The sequence below is a fragment of the Onychostruthus taczanowskii genome, unplaced genomic scaffold (genome assembly GCF_017590055.1).
Source record: "Onychostruthus taczanowskii isolate IOZ18803 unplaced genomic scaffold, ASM1759005v1 scaffold9, whole genome shotgun sequence".
Taxonomy (NCBI): Eukaryota; Metazoa; Chordata; class Aves; order Passeriformes; family Passeridae; genus Onychostruthus; species Onychostruthus taczanowskii.
In genome coordinates, this window is record NW_024506993.1 from 781,193 (window position 1) to 797,134 (window position 15,942).

The following is a 15,942-nucleotide window of genomic DNA, read 5'->3' on the forward strand; positions in this document are numbered from 1 at the left end:
ATAAAATAAGAAAAGCTCAGTTTTCCTTACCTTTTTGGAAAGCAGGCAAAAGCTATACAGTAGGTGGAAGAGTGTACCAAGTAACAGACTTTTGAACACTCTTTCTTACTGGTGGTATAGAGTCTACAGGGAAAGTAAATACATTGAATGTAGGACAGGTCTGGGCACCAGGATCGCTCCCTGCCATCCCTGCCACTCCTCTGGCTCCCCCTGGGCTCGGGGGGCACCAGCACAGCACATGAGCCCTGGCAGCCCCCAGGCAGCCAGGCCAGGGGGCTCAGGTACCTCCAAGCACGGCAGCAGCTGCTCACAGCAGAGCAGGGCTGCCTGAGCAGATTTTCCTTCCTCTCCCCTGAACCAGCTTGGGATGCTGTGGCTGCAGTTTCACACCCCCTGTCCCCCCTCAGCCCCAGGGCCCTCAGGGGTTCCTTGGCATCATCAACGGCCATTTGAGTGTTTTCCTCAGCAAGGGGGAAGGATTTCGTGTAAATCTCAGCAGAAGTTAGGCATGGGTTCTCTCCCAGTCTGACACTGCTCCTGCAGCAGACAGCCCAGCAGGGCTCTCCACCTGCTCCACCTCAGGCTCCACCAGAAACATCTTCCCAAAGTGTGAAATTGCAGCAAAGCCACACAAGAGCACAGCAAACTCATCCCAGGGCCGGGAGCTGCCGTGCCCCACGTCCTGCTGGTCCCAGCCGTGCCCCAGCAGAGGGACAGCAGGAACCCGCTGGAAGCAAACAGGAGTCATTAACAGAGTTCTCCTAAATGGATTGGAAGGCTTGGCCTTAGCACATCCCATTCAGCAGGAGAGCCCTCCCAGGGTGGGCTGGGCAGCTCAGCTGTGACTCTGCTCAGCAGTGACCCTGCCCAGCTGTGACCCTGCCCATCCCTGACCCTGCCCAGCCGTGGCCCTGCTGCTGTCCCAGGGATGCCCAGGCAGTGTTCACACAGCCAGCCCATTCCCCTGGTGCTGGGACACGAGGTCACTGCACTGCCGGGGATTCTCCTCTCATGGCAGTCAGTGCTTTCCTCTGCACTCACTCCAAGCCCCTCTCCCAAGTGCTGTGCACGTCTTTCTCTGAGCTAAACTCCAGCAGGTTGTCCCTGAGCTGTGTGCAGTGGTCCCACAGGATGAGGATCCCCTGCTCCTGGAAAGCCCCTCGGGAGGTCACAGAGCTTCAGCCTGACATGCACATCTTCAGCCCACTGCCACAGAGGGCTCTGGGTTGGGAGGGACCTTAAATCCACCCAGTGCCACCCCTGCCACGGCAGGGACACCTCCCACTGTCCCAGGTGCTCCAGCCTCAGTGCCCAGCCTGGCCTTGGGCACTGCCAGGGATCCAGGGCAGCCCCAGCTGCTCTGTTCTATTAAAGATCTGCTAAAACCTGGAGATTTTTTCAAGGCTGTTTCTCTGTAAACCCACCCACATTCTGCCTGAGGTTTGGCTGTCCTGTGAGCAGCACAGGCCCTAAATCCAGCCCAGCCCCCAGATTTGCAGTGTTTGGAGGTACACGGGTCCCGTGCTGGTGCTCCCTGGCTCGGGACAGAGGGAACACCCATGGAACACCTCCCAGCAGAAACGGCACCTGCAGCACCCGCAGCTGAGCAAGCAACAGCAGCAGCCCCGCGAGAAAGAGCAGAAAATCAAAGTGCAAACCCCCACTGTACTTGCAGAGCCCAGAGCTGAGCCAGGCCAGCCCTCAGCTGGCTCTGGGCACTGCTGACTTGGATCCTGCGCAGGAATTCCCCTGCTCCTGCCCCCCTGAGCTCCAACAACCAAACCTGCCCCTGCTCAGAGCCTGGGGGCACCAGGCAGCCCCTGCCCCACAGCCAGGGGCCACCAGGGGCCATCTGAGGGGAGCAAAGCCAATTTCACAAAGAAATACTGGAAAAACATCCTTTGGTTTTCTTTTGAAAGAAGATATTTGAGATTTTTAGAAAATTTGCTCCAAGATGCATCCAAGGCAATTTGTAATTCACATTTCCTACTTTCTGATTGGTAAAGCTCTGGAAATTTCCCTATTCACAGTATAAAATATGTTTAAAGTGAAATTTCTATAAAAACATCAAACCCATTTTTATGTATGGACACCGTACTCAAATTTTCACTGAAAATTAAGTTTGAGGAGTTTTTCTTGGATGTTATGCCTTTTTTTTTTTAAGCTCACTAAAAAATTTTTCATTTTTTCCACCTAGAAATGGAACTGTGAACAACTTTTATGCAACAGAATATTCAAACTTTAAAAAACAAAAGTGAGTTCAGGTGAACTACTGTTATACACACTCCTGAATGCTGCCTGATCAGGGGCTGATCAATAACCTGATCAATGCCATAGGACAGTAACTGTAGCAGTTACACTGAACTAATGCACCCCAAAACTTTTAAGTACAGCAGAAGTTTATATCATTTGATTTTCTAATAATTGTTATGAGCACACAGACCTGGGCAATGAACGAGCAGCTGAGACTATGAACAGATGGAATTCCATGTAAATAATGAAAGTGCTTTTTAAAATACCTATTTCACAAGTGATAAAAAAGAAGCAAAAGCTTATAAAGCAGAAAGTCAGAGATTGCACATTTCCTAACAAACACATTTATGAGCTTTAAAATCCCACTCAGTGAAGGCTCAAGGCAAAAGTGACACATCTGGGCAAGCCAGGGGCCTCTGCCCCTTGTGCCTCTTAAAAACATGTTCTGGTCTACAGCCCTGGACTAAAAATGGGTGTTTGACCAGAAACATGGGGCTTAGGTGAGCACTATTTCTTCTCAATAAAAATATTTCCTTCCCAATGAAAAATCTGGCTGCTCTTTGATGGGAGGGGAGAACATTCTCAGAAGTCTGAAAGCAGCAGTAAGATGCAGCAGGAGGATGAGATGAGAGCAGCAGGAGAGCCTGGGGTGGGCTTCCCACAGGGAGCATTGCAGCATCACAGCTTGGGTGGGTTTCTCTTTGGTCAAGTTTTGGCATGAAATCCTTAAATTTTGGAGTTTGTGTTTTAATTTCAGCTTAGTCGACCCAAACAGTGATTAGTGAAGTGCACCAGCAACACACTCCCTGCCCTGGCCCTGCTGGATTTCAAATTCTCTTTTCCTCCCTTCCCTTCCTGAAATTTGCCTTGGAGAGTGCTCTGAGTGTCCCTGGGGAACAGCCCAGGGCAGGAATTCCATTTATTTCCTCCTGCACTCAGGGCTCTGTCCAGCGGCAAGAGGCCTCATCCAGGCCTTAATTTGTGAGAACATTTCATGGCTCTGTCCATGGCTCTGTCCATGGCTCTGTCCATGGTTCTGTTCATGGCTCTGTCCATGGCTCTGTCCATGGTTCTGTCCATGGCTCTGTCCATGGCTCTGTCCATGGCTCTGTCCATGGTTCTGAATCCCAGTCCAGCCTCCAAGGATGAATTTAGTTTTTCCAGCTGGAATGGATTTTTTTACACCTGCATGATCAGAGAGAAATCCTGCAGGGGTGAGCAGGGGGAGGAAAAGTGCTGTGTCAGGGATCTGCTGCCTGCTCCCACTCTGCTTTGACAGCAGAGCTGCTGCTCCAGGCAGGAATTCCAGCAGCATTGGAGGCAGGAATTCCAGCAGCACCAATGGCAGGAATTCCAGCAGCATTAACAGGACAAGACGTGGCATGGATTCCAGCAGCTAACGGATCAGTGGAGCACGGGCAGGGAAAGGGCATTTCTCCACATTCAGACCAGGTTTTGCACAAGAACTGCAGACGTGCCCAAGCCTTTGCTGTGTGCTGCGGAGCCGTGCAGCTGTCTCCTTCCTCAGCTCCTTCCAGATTCAAATGCAAATCAGATTTGATGGCCTCAGTCTGTAATTTCGTGCTGTGCTATCCTCTGCTATGCACATTAAGGAAACTAGAAGTGTCTTTGCCATCTATTTTCCTTTTAAATCGGTGGCAAGATTTGCATTAAGACCAGATAAAATCCCTAAATGGGAATCTTCAGGGACCGTGAGATTTTTGCAAAACAACTTTGCAAGAACCAGGATGAAAACTGGGGTTAGCAGAGTTCTTGATGAATTTGGCGCTTGCCTGGGAACCCATCCCTGCCAGCTGGACCTGGGCTGCAGGGTTCTGTGCCCAGAGACGTGCTGTTCCCTCACCTTCAGAGGGAAAGCAGGGGGGGGCACGAGTTCCTCCCAGCTCCCAAACCCTTCCTGAGGCGCCGCCGCCGAACGGCACGGCTCGAAAATCAGAGCCAAAAGCAGAGAATTCCAAAACCCCACTAGAGCTGCAAACCCCGCGATGGAGCGAAGCAGGCGGAGCCCGGGAGGCGCTGCAGAGCCCCGTACTCACTGTTGGGGTCCACGTTCTCGCAGAGCTCGGTCTTGGCCTCGCCGTTGGGGCGGTCGCTGGGCTTGTGGGACAGGCGCGAGGACATGGTGGCCGCCGTCACCACCGCCTTGAAGCTGCGCTTGCGCTTCTGCACGTTGAGCTCGGGGTGGAAGATGATGATGTAAACCTTGGGCATGTAGAGCATCCCCAGCGCCACCGACGCGCTCAGGTTCATGGAGATGGTGAGCGTGGTGGTTTGGATGTAGAGCTGCGGACGACAGAGAGGGGTTACGCACAGGGCGGGGCTGCGGCGCCTCACACACACAGAAATAGCTGCTGGAAAGGGATTGTGACCAGTCTGGGTGTGTCACACACCATGGCGGGGCTGCGGCGCCTCACACACACAGAAATACCGGCTGGAAAGGGATTGTGACCAGTCTGGGTGTGTCACACACCACGGGTGGGGCTGGGCCCCTCAGACACACAGAAATACCGGCTGGAGAGGGATTGTGACCAGTCTGGGTGTGTCACCCACCATGGCGGGGCTGCGGCGCCTCACACAAACAGAAATACCTGCTGGAAAGGGATTGTAACCAGTCTGGGTGTGTCACACACCATGGCAGGGCTGGGCCCCTCACACACACAGGAACACCTGCTGGAGAGGGATTGTAACCAGTTTCCATGTGTCACACACCACGGGTGGGGCTGGGCCCCTCACACACACAGAAATACCTGCTGGAGAGGGATTTTAATCAGTTTCCACATGTTGCACACCACGGCAGGGCTGCAGCTCCTCACACACACAGAAATACCGGCTGGAAAGGGATTGTGACCTGTCTGGGTGTGTCACACACCATGGCAGGGCTGCAGTGCCTCACACACACAGAAATACCTGCTGAGAAGGGATTGTGACCAGTCTGGGTGTGTCACACACCATGGCAGGGCTGCAGTGCCTCACACACACAGAAATCCCTGCTGAGAAGGGATTGTGACCAGTCTGGGTGTGTCACACACCATGGCAGGGCTGCAGTGCCTCACACACACAGAAATCCCTGCTGAGAAGGGATTGTGACCAGTCTGGGTGTGTCACACACCATGGCAGGGCTGCAGTGCCTCACACACACAGAAATCCCTGCTGAGAAGGGATTGTGACCAGTCTGGGTGTGTCACACACCACGGCAGGGCTGCAGCTCCTCACACACACATACCCACTGTAAAGCAATTTCTAACCAGTCTGGGTGTGTTACACACAGGGCTGGGCCAGCCTGCAGCAGCTCACACACAAACACCCACTGTAAAGTCATTTTTAACCAGTTTGCATGTTCCACAGCACAGGCCTGGCCAGGCTGCATCAGTTCACACACACACACCCATTTTACACCGATTTTTAACCAGTTTGCAATGCAGATGTGTGACCTGAGACCTCTGCCCTGCAGCCACACAAATTCCCTGCTTGATCCACCAACAGCCTCAGTGACTGAGAATTTCAGGGGCCTTAGCACAGTTCCCACAGCAAGTCAGGGCACAGCTTTGGCTCATTTATTTAGAGTGCAGGTCAGATTTGGACTGAAATAATTCTGATATAAATTAGGGTTTAGCTGAGCTGTAAGTCATAGAACAGAAGCCATAATAACACAGGTTAATAGAAATTATTGACTTAATAACATTGAGAAAGGTGGGATTTTCTTGTTTTTACACTACTTTAATTCTCTACAATTCACTGAAATAACTTTGCAAAGGGTACACAACGATTCCTGTGCTTGTGGTACCCAGCTGTGCTTGTTGTGAAAAAATATTTTCAAATTAGAGAACAGGTACTGAGATTATCCAAAGAAACCGCAGGGATTAAAAAAAATGTACCCTGCAAATATACAGGGGTAGGAAAGCCTTTTTTACTCCCTTTTTCTAAAACTGTCTCTGCAGAGGACACACGTAACAGATAAACCAGAACAATTCCCACGACTCCAGAGGATTCAGCACAATTAAAAGGCACAGAGACAGCACAGTACAGAGTGAGGGAGCTGAAGAGGCAGCAGCACCTGTGGCCAACCCTTCAGAAATTAAATATACAGGAAATCCAGAGAGATGGGAAAAGCATCACACACTGAGGTGGTTATTCAGAACACTCCTTGCTCTCCTCCTCCCACTCAGCGCTCATCACTCTGAACTTCTGATGGGGAAGCCCTGGGAATGACACAAATGTCCCCAGCCTTGTCCTCAGGGTGTCCTGCAGCCACCTCAGGGGAGCCTCAGAGCCTCTAGCTCCTGCAAACGTCCCCAGACACCAGGCTGCCCCTGCCCCTGTCCCTTGCCCCTGTCCCTGTCCCAGCCCCTGTCCCTGTCCCCATCCCTGTCCCAGCCCCAGTCTCTGTCCCCATCCCTGCTCCTGTCCCAGTCCCTGCCCCTTTCCCTGTCCCAGTCCCTGTCCCCATCCCTGCCCCTGTCCCAGCCCCTGCCCCTGTCCCAGCCCCTGTCCTTATTCCTGTCCCTGTCCCTTGCCCCTGTCCTTGTTCCTGTCCCTGTCCCTATCCCTGCCCCTGTCCCTGCCCCGGTCCCAGTCCCTATCCCAGCCCCTGTCCTTATTCCTGTCCCTGTCCCTATCCCTGCCCCTGTCCCTGCCCCGGTCCCAGTCCCTATCCCAGCCCCTGTCCTTATTCCTGTCCCTGTCCCTATCCCTGCCCCTGTCCCTGCCCCGGTCCCAGTCCCTATCCCAGCCCCTGTCCCTTCCGGTGGCACACGGAGGTGGCCCCCACACGGTTAATTGTTCTGTCTGTAATTAGGGGCGCCCTGCAGCAGTGCCCCAAGGGGAACTGGCCTGGCTGGTGCTGCCTCACCCTTGGGTCCAGCATTCCCCTCAATCCCGGGCCCAGCAGAGCAGCAGCAGCTCAGGAGCTGGGTTTTATTGCTCCTGGAAAGGGGTTGAAGGTGAGATGATTATTTAATCAAAGGGGTCTTTGGCAGCACCTCCAGAGCTCCCACCTTGCAAATGCTGATGGGAGATAAAAGGGAGGGAGAAAAGAGCGTTTGTAGAACAAGGAGGGATGAGTGACACACAAAGCTTCTCATGACAAATGGGAGCAGCCTAAAGATAAGGGAAACTAATAGATATGCTTATTATGCAGAGCCTCAGTTTTATGTCTTTTATCTCTGCTTTGTGGTTTTACCAGTCAGACATAAAAATGCAGTTTACGTGAAACTATTTCATTTCTTATTTCACTTCTTCTGATAAATTCTCGGGAAGCATTTTAGATGAATGCAAATGGGTGACTTAAGGTACAAAAGATCAGATTTAACTGACAATGGGACTCTAATATTAAACTCATGCGTGCCTTTTACAGCTGGCTGCTGAACCTGGCAGCTCCCAAACCTGAGATTAAATTAAGAAATTAAGATGCAGATTTAGTGAGAGATGCTCGAACTTGACACGAATGAGAACTGGGACGGAGCTCATCCAGCTCTGGGGTGACACCACCGTGGCCTTGCAGGGCCTGAAGGAGCTACAAGAACCTGGAGAGAGAGCATTTCCTAGGGATGGACACACAGGGCACAGGGAAAGGCTCCCAGTGCCAGGGAGCAGGGCTGGATGGGATATTGGGAATGAGGAATTGTTCCCTGGCAGGGTGGGCAGCCCTGGCACAGGGTGCCCAGAGCAGCTGGGGCTGCCCCTGGATCCCTGGCAGTGCCCAAGGCCAGGCTGGACACTGGGGCTGGAGCACCTGGGGCAGTGGGAGGTGTCCCTGCCATGGCAGGGTGGCACTGGATGGGATTTAGGGTCCCTTCCCATGACTGCAAGCATTGCCAGAGGAAATCCAGGCTTTCTGAAACCAACCTGGTGTTGGTGTCCCTGGCCAGTCCCCCGCAGGGTTTGAAGCCACATCTGCTCTGACAGAAGGACAAACCCTTCTGAAGGGTCACCCTCGCTCAAATCTCCCTTCCTCTCAAGCACACTCTGACTTTTGACAAATTTTAACTTCACACACTGCATTGCAAATGCAGGGACTTTGAAGCAGGCACTGGAGAAAACCCAACCCCGAGGACATCATTCACATGCAAAAGCACCTAGATTTTATCACTGCTTTTACATAAGTGATTTCCATTTGAATTTTAGATTTTTATGTTTTCCAGATTCTGGCTTTATTCATGCAAATCACAAAAATTGCCTTCAAAACCTTGAGAGAAAATTGGACTGGTCTGGAATACACACATCTAATAACGGGCAATTTTTATAGAACAAAATACATCAATGGCTAATTTTGCATGAACTGTGATTTCTCTGGGAAGCAAAGCACTGCAGGATCAGGCCTCTGTCTTTGCCAACCCAGGAGAGATTTCCAGCTGCTGGGCCAGAAGAACTGAACTTACAGTTTATAGAACAACTTCACTCAGAGCTGCAGAGCTTTGAAAAGTCCCTTTAGGAGTCAGAAACCCTTTGTGCAGGCTAAAGCTTTGCCTTCAGTCTAATCAGGAGCAACTGCTCCTCTTCTCTAATTCAGCTTTCTAATTATGCACTGGATTGTGTTATGTTGCAATATGGAAATAAAATGGTAACTTGAGATATTTTGGACTCGTGCTATTACAAGCCAATTTATCTCACTTTTATATGGGAATTAAAACAAATGTTCTTACAGACGAAGTAGACGGTTTCTAAATCTCCCAGAAGGCTTTTCCAGGTCATCTGAAGATTCCATCTCATTCTCTACATTATGTTGTGCAAACATAAGAATGAGAAACACTTCTTAATAAAAATTAAAATTAGCTTCCCCTGCGCTGTGCGTTTGCAAAACCACAAAAGGTGGGGGGTGAGAGGACCTGAATGCAAACGTGCCCTGGGAGATTTCGGTGTGCAAGGAGTGGGAGAGGGCACTGCCCCCTCCTTCAGCAGCTCTGTGCCCCCACTGGGAGCCCCAAACCCACCTGCACGTGCCAGCACCTGCTGCACACAGGCAGACACTGTAAAATGTGCTCTGGGCCCTGCTGCTCTGGCTAGGCTAGCAGTCAGCTTGGAACCTCCACGTGGAAAATGAGAGGGATGAAAGCAGCTAGCACCACAAAGCCTTCTGGAAAGAGAACCACTTGCACCTGTGAAAAACAAGAAATGTGTCCCATGGCAATCAGTGAGCACGAAATGTAAACTGTTTAAGAGCAGAAGGATTGGGTGGACAGGCACAGAGGCCATTTACTGACCAACAAACTGAGTTTCAGTGTGTTGTTAACCAATTAGGTGCCTTCTGATATTTCCTGTAAAAATGAGCTGTGTGACAAAAGAGCTGGCTCTGTGAATGAAGAACTGGCTATGAGAATGAAGAACTGGCTATGAGAATGAAGAACTGGCCCTGTGAATAAAGAACTGGCTTTCCTGCATGCAGGAGCTGAGTCCTGTCTGCTCATTCCTGCACCCAGCAGCTCCTGTTCCCAGAGCAGCTGAGTGCTGAAGGCTCAGGCAGCTCCGTCCTTGCAGGGCTGCACAGGGAAAGGGGAGCAGTCCCTGGCAGGAGCCCAGAGCTCAGAACCAGCTGAGCCTTAAGGTCCTTCCCAACGCAGAGGTTCCCTGATGTGATGAAGATTTAAATCCTGTAAGGTGTTCAGGGATCTCTGCCCTGCTGTGCTCCTCAGGGTGCACTTCCCCCATGGAACACAACCACATTCCCCTGCTGAGGTGCCACAATCCTCAGAGAGCACTGCCAGGGCCAGGTGGGACTGGAGATGGGACTGGGGATGCTCAGGAAGTTGTGCAAGTGTCAAGGTCCATAAACAAATCTGATGTACACAGGAATCACAGGAGCTGTGCTGAGCACAGCTATCACAGCAGAAAATGCAAGGCAGGCACAGAGAGCCCCTGTGGGATGGCTCAGGGAATGGGCTGCACATCCAGAATCCCAGAGTGGGCTGGGGGAAGGGACCCTAAATCCCACCCAGTGCCACCCCTGCCACGGCAGGGACACCTCCCACTGTCCCAGGTGCTCCAGCCCCAGTGTCCAGCCTGGCCTTGGGCACTGCCAGGGATCCAGGGCAGCCAGAGCTGCTCTGGGCACCTGTGCCAGGGCCTGCCCACCCTGCCAGGGAAGAGTTCCTGCCCAATAACAATTTATGCCAACAAAATGAGAACTCCTCAAACAGAAGCATCTAAAGGACCAGCTTGCTGAAGGCAGGATCATGTCCAGCCCCTGTGGCAGCACCCACAGCCCGGGATGCAGGGATGCTGGGGGATCCTGTCCCAGCCCCTGTGGCAGCACCCACAGCCCGGGATGCAGGGATGCTGGGGGATCCTGTCCCAGCCCCTGTGGCAGCACCCACAGCCCGGGATGCAGGGATGCTGGGGATCCTGTCCCAGCCTGTTCCTGGCATCAGGAGGCTCAGCCATCCACAGGAAAACTCACCCACATTCCCAGAGAGTGTCACCTGCAGGGGCAGCCAGCAAGGAGTGAACAGGACTGAAAGGACAAATTCCCAATTCCCAGTGCCTGCAGGCTGAAACTGCTCCTCCTGGTGTCACCTTGTCAGAGCCACCATTCATTTCCACGTCCCAAGAGCACCCAGCACTTCGAGTTTGTCAGCTTGTGGCTCACAGGCAAACGTGTGGAGGAGAGCTGAAGTGAATGTCTGTATTTTGAATATCTCAGTTATTCCAGCTAAATATTTTATACAGCTTGTTCCCTTATATTAGGAACCTCCTTTTGCAAGAAATTTGCATGCACCAAAAATAAACGTTTATGGGTTATAGATATAACTTGTGTGATAATTCAAAATAGCTAATGCTGAATTGCTCTGAGGGTGCTGATGCAGATGCAGAGAGGAGGAATTTTGTCCTTCCAGCCTGTGAGAGAAACTCTAACAGCTTATCTGGAAGGAAATTAAATTAGCCAGATAATTGGACAGAGCAGCAATGGAAAAAAGCAAGTGCTGCTTTCAAGCAGCATCTGATGGCTGAGAGAGGAAGCGAAGCAGCACCAGAGGCAGAACCACAGGTGACACGGGTCACACAGCCAGCACTCAGCAGACTCCTCCTCTGCTGCACAGAGAGCTGCCTTGGCTTTCTGTGGCAGGCTCAGAGACAGCAAAGGTGCCCAGGAGCTGCTTGGAGTCACCTGGGAGTCGCTGAGCAGGAAGAGGACAGGCTGGAGGTTTGCAGCGAGCTCTGTGCATCCCCAGCCCTGGGCAGGGAGGGTCTGCCTCCCCCTGGGACCCTGCTCCTGCTCTGTGCCCTGGCACTGAGCTCTGCTCCGCAGCCTGCTGTCCCTGCGGGGCTGAGGGTGGCATGGGCTGTGATCCCTGGCCTGGCTGGTGACAGCAGGGGGACACCAACACCTGCACACCCCCTCCTGGTGCTCCTTCCCTGCTGATCACAGGTCCACAGGTGCTGGACACAGTTTGCAATGCTGAAATTCCCCCAGGACCCAGCCCTGGGCTGCTCCCCGTGCCCAAGCAGGAGGGTCCTGCCAGCTCCCAGCCCTGCTGGCTCACCCAGAGATTTCAGCCACAGCTTGGCACAGGCAGAGGGAAGAGCTCCAGAAATCCCATTATCAGTCCTCAGAACTGTCTAACATCTCTTGCTTGGCATTGCTGTTTGTGATCATAGCTCTAAAATAAGTTACACATCACTAAAAGAGACAAACACAAAGTGCAGCAGGAGTAATGTACATCCTCCACTTCTATTATTAAAAGAATGGCTTTTCCCTCTCTCACGGGCTGAGCACTTGGCTTTTTTGAGCTAGAAATAATTCTTCATCTGTCACTTCTTCCAAAAAACAAAAAACCAAAAAAAAAAAAAAAAAAAGGAAAGGAAAAAAGAGCAAGCCTTCATTTCATTGCTCCCCTCGCCACTGCACTGCTAAATTGACTGACACACAATCTTGGCATTTTCGGGTATTCAGAGCCAGACTCTGGCTGCTGTTGTAAATCATATTTCTCCACACTTATTGCATTTTATTCATTTTATACATGACCGGAGATTAGAGTTCAAATGAAACAGATTTTGCTATCCTTCTTACATTCCAAACGTCACCAGTCTAGAAATCTTTAATTTTACTCACTTCAGCTATTGAATAATTCAATGTAAAAGGAGAAAAAAACCAACCCTCAGTTTGAGATTTTGAGGAAAATAACGTGAGACCCCAGGGCTGTGTCTGTGCAGGATGGGCACTGCACAGTGCTGGGACTGGCACAGGGCTGGCTCCTGGGGCCACAATGTCCCCAGGGACACACAATGTCCCCAGGGATACACAATGTCCCCAGGGGCACACGATGTCCCCAGGGATACACAATGTCCCAAGGGACACAAATGTCCCCAGGGATATACAATGTCCCCAGGGGCACACATTGTCCCCAGGGGCACACATTGTCCCCAGGGATACACAATGTCCCCAGGGATATACAATGTCCCCAGGGGCATACGATGTCCCCAGGGGCACACAATGTCCCCAGGGATACACAGATGTCCCCAGAGGCACACAATGTCCCCAGGGATACACAATGTCCCCAGGGGCACAGATGTCCCCAGGGACACACAATGTCCCAAGGGACACACAATGTCCCCAGGGGCACACAGACAAACAATGTCCCCAGGGATACACGATGTCCCCAAGGGCACAGATGTCCCCACTGGACCAAGGTTCTCCAAGCCCTGCAGTCACCACCATCTGCCAATGCCAACTCCCCGTGCCCAGTTCCAAGAGAGGAGCTGTGGAAGCTTCTGAAGCATTCCATGAGATTGACCGTGGCCATCCAGCACAGCAGAAAGTCCTGGCTGGGCCTAGACATCCCAGAAATATTCCCAGGATCAAATATTGCTTTTAAGGACAGAGCCCAGGCAGCCTCGCCCCCCACACACACTCTTTCCTTACCAACAGCTGCACAGTGAACACCAGGCAAAGCTCTCTCCCAATTTTTCTTAAATTATTAAAGCATTCCAGAACAGAAAATAAACTCGGGTCAAATGATTTTAAGACAATTCCATGTACCTGAGATGGAGGAACGAGCATGAGGAATATCAGTGGAAGGTACTGATCATAAAGAGACAAACAGGGTGCACGTTAATGTGTGGGTAAGTAAACACACAGATGGGCAAGGAAATGGGCAGCTCAAAACGTGATGGCCTCCAGAAATGGTCACGTGTAATAAATAAACCAGTTCTGAAGAATCTGCATGCTGAGAAACCAGCCAGGGTTCTGGAATCTACTCTGCACTCACCCGGGATACATGGAGCTAAGAAATAGTCAGAAAATCCCAAAGAATCGCACGGTATTTTTTTAAAAAACCCACCTTGAGATGCTTAACCTCATGCTGATGATGCGTTCAGGGAGCTGCAGGAGGAGGGCAAGGCAGGAAGCATCTCAAGCACAAGGACTCCTGCTGCGAGGAGCAGCGGGATGGAAGGCAGCAGCAGGAGCTCCTGCAGCCCCTGTGGCTCTCAGTCCCTGCGCCCCAGGGACCCCCTGGGTGTGGGCAGTGAGGTGCTGGGCTGGCACAGGGGGCTCAGCGCCAGGCCAGGCTCAGCAGAGCAGCCCTGGATGTGCCCAGGTTGCCATGGCAATGGGAACTCTGTGAGAGCAGCCCTGCCTTGCCAGCACTGAAGAGCACTGCCAGCACCGCTCACAGCCTGGAGAGGAGAGGCACAGCTGCCCTGATGCTTCTCTCTCCTCCCGGGCTCTTTAAGCAGCCTGGGGGTTGCAGTTTTGTTTTACTGCCCAGTAAATCACACAGCCACACGTTAGCGCAGCGAGCACTTCAGGTGTTCAGGTGTGCAAAATTAAAGCCATACTCCAGAATAAACACAAGCACTGTTAAGAGTTCCCCAGTCACGCACAGTAAGCTAATACTGACAAAACAAAGCAAAAGGAACAAGTCAAGCCTCAAGCCAGCCCTACCAGAGGGGCTGACCCGGGCCAGCAGTGCAAGGCAGCCCAGGACAGGTTCCCCCTGCCCTGCCTGGCTCCAGTCTGAGCTGTAAGCGAGTGCCCATCCCTCTGAGGCTCTCCTGACCCGTCCATCTGCAGTCCTGCCAGGATGCACACCAGCTCTCTCAGCCCAGGCCATGTCCCTGACGAGAGCAGAGAACCCCACAGAAGGTTCATCCTACAGAGCAAGCTCCAACACCTTTTTTCTGTCCTTTCACTCCAGTTCTGCCTCTCCTGACCCAGCCATATGTTTGATTTATATCCAGCCAGTCTGGCCCACTTGGAAGGCTTTCCTGAGATCAAGCTGCTCTTTTGCTGAGACACTCCAGTTAATAAATTCCCTTTGCCTCCACTTGCTTCAGCAACTGAATATGCTCCATGACCTGGCACACCGGGCTCACAAAATCTCACCCCAAACCTTCCCCCATCCAAAATGAAATCCTCTGGCCTTCCCAGAGGAACAGAACTGATTCCCCTGCACAGCTGGGTGCCAGATCTTCACTGACCACAGCACTGTGACCCCTCAGCTTGCTCACTCACACCCTTGGAGGTGTCAGTGAGCCCTGGGGGCTGAGCTGGCACTGCAGTGAGAGCTGCCCAGGCACACAGTCCTGGTCAGTCCCTGCTGGCACCAGCTGGGGATGGCTTCTGCCAAACCCACCCAACTTCTCTTGCTTTGGCCTCTCCAGGGTGCTCCTTCATGGCAGCAGGCACTTCATGTGCAGCCCGTGGCCCTGTTTTGTGGCTCCCTGGGAGCAGACTGAGGGCAGGGAGCCTCCATCCAGCCCTTCCTGGGGCTGCTGGATCACACAATCACCGAGGGGAGCAAAGACCCAAGACCAGCCTTTGGCTGATCCCCGCCTTGTCACCCAGACCAGAGCCCCGAGTGCCACATCCAGGGAGGGTCACCCCACCACTGCCCTCTGCACTGAGGCAGCCCAGTATTCCCAGTATGTTCCCAGCTCGGCCAGTGTGCAGAACCTCAAACCAACCCCACAAACCATTCCTTGCCCACCCAATGGCCGAGAGGTGGCCGATGGCCCCAGCCCTGCCCGTGCCCAGCGCTGACTGTGCTCACTCCGTTCCCCCAGAGCTACCAATCCCCAAAGTCAGCTGCAATCTTTCAATGTCAGTGAGGTCTGACCAGGCCCATCCTGAGAATCTACTCCATATATTTGCATACAAAGTAAGATCTAATTCTGCTTGGAGACCTTCAGGGGAATTTGAAGTGCAAGGCAGTGTCAGTGCAGGGGGGGAGAGGGAAAGGATAATCCCACACTTATTACTTCTCTTTAAATACCTTGGAGGAGAGCACTGGCAGGAAAGAACATGACCAATATACATATATGAAGCAAGCCATTTTTTCAGTGACTTTTGAAATGATAATGTAATTATTAGTTAAACCAGAGCATTTACAAATTGCTTTGGCTACTTAGAAAAACCTCGTTATGGCTGGACATGTCCTGTGGACCACAGTGCTGGGAGCAGTGGAATGTGCTGGGGGACCAAAGGCTGCAGCCAAGTACCAGAGCAGTCAGCAATTCATTTATTCTTGTAATTGGGTTATTTATTTGTTTATTTATTAGCATGCCCCGAGCAGCTGTGGCTGTCTCTGGATCCCTGGCAGTGCCCAAGGCCATGCTGGACATTGGAGCAGCCTGGGACAGTGGGAGGTGTCCCTGCCATGGCAGGGGTGGCACTGGGTGGGATTTAACCCAACCCAAACCATTCTGTGAAAATTATTTCATTTTCTGAAAGGT

General features: G+C 52.1%; 1 protein-coding gene across 1 annotated transcript in view; it reads right to left on the reverse strand.

The window, feature by feature from the left end:
- GRM7 (glutamate metabotropic receptor 7) overlaps window positions 1-15,942 on the reverse strand; it is a 192,438-nt gene that overhangs the window by 15,950 nt on the left and 160,546 nt on the right. The window contains exon 9 of the mRNA XM_041425792.1: window positions 4,311-4,557. Coding sequence (XP_041281726.1) covers window positions 4,311-4,557 — 247 coding nt within the window. The remainder of the gene's footprint in view (window positions 1-4,310; window positions 4,558-15,942) is intronic.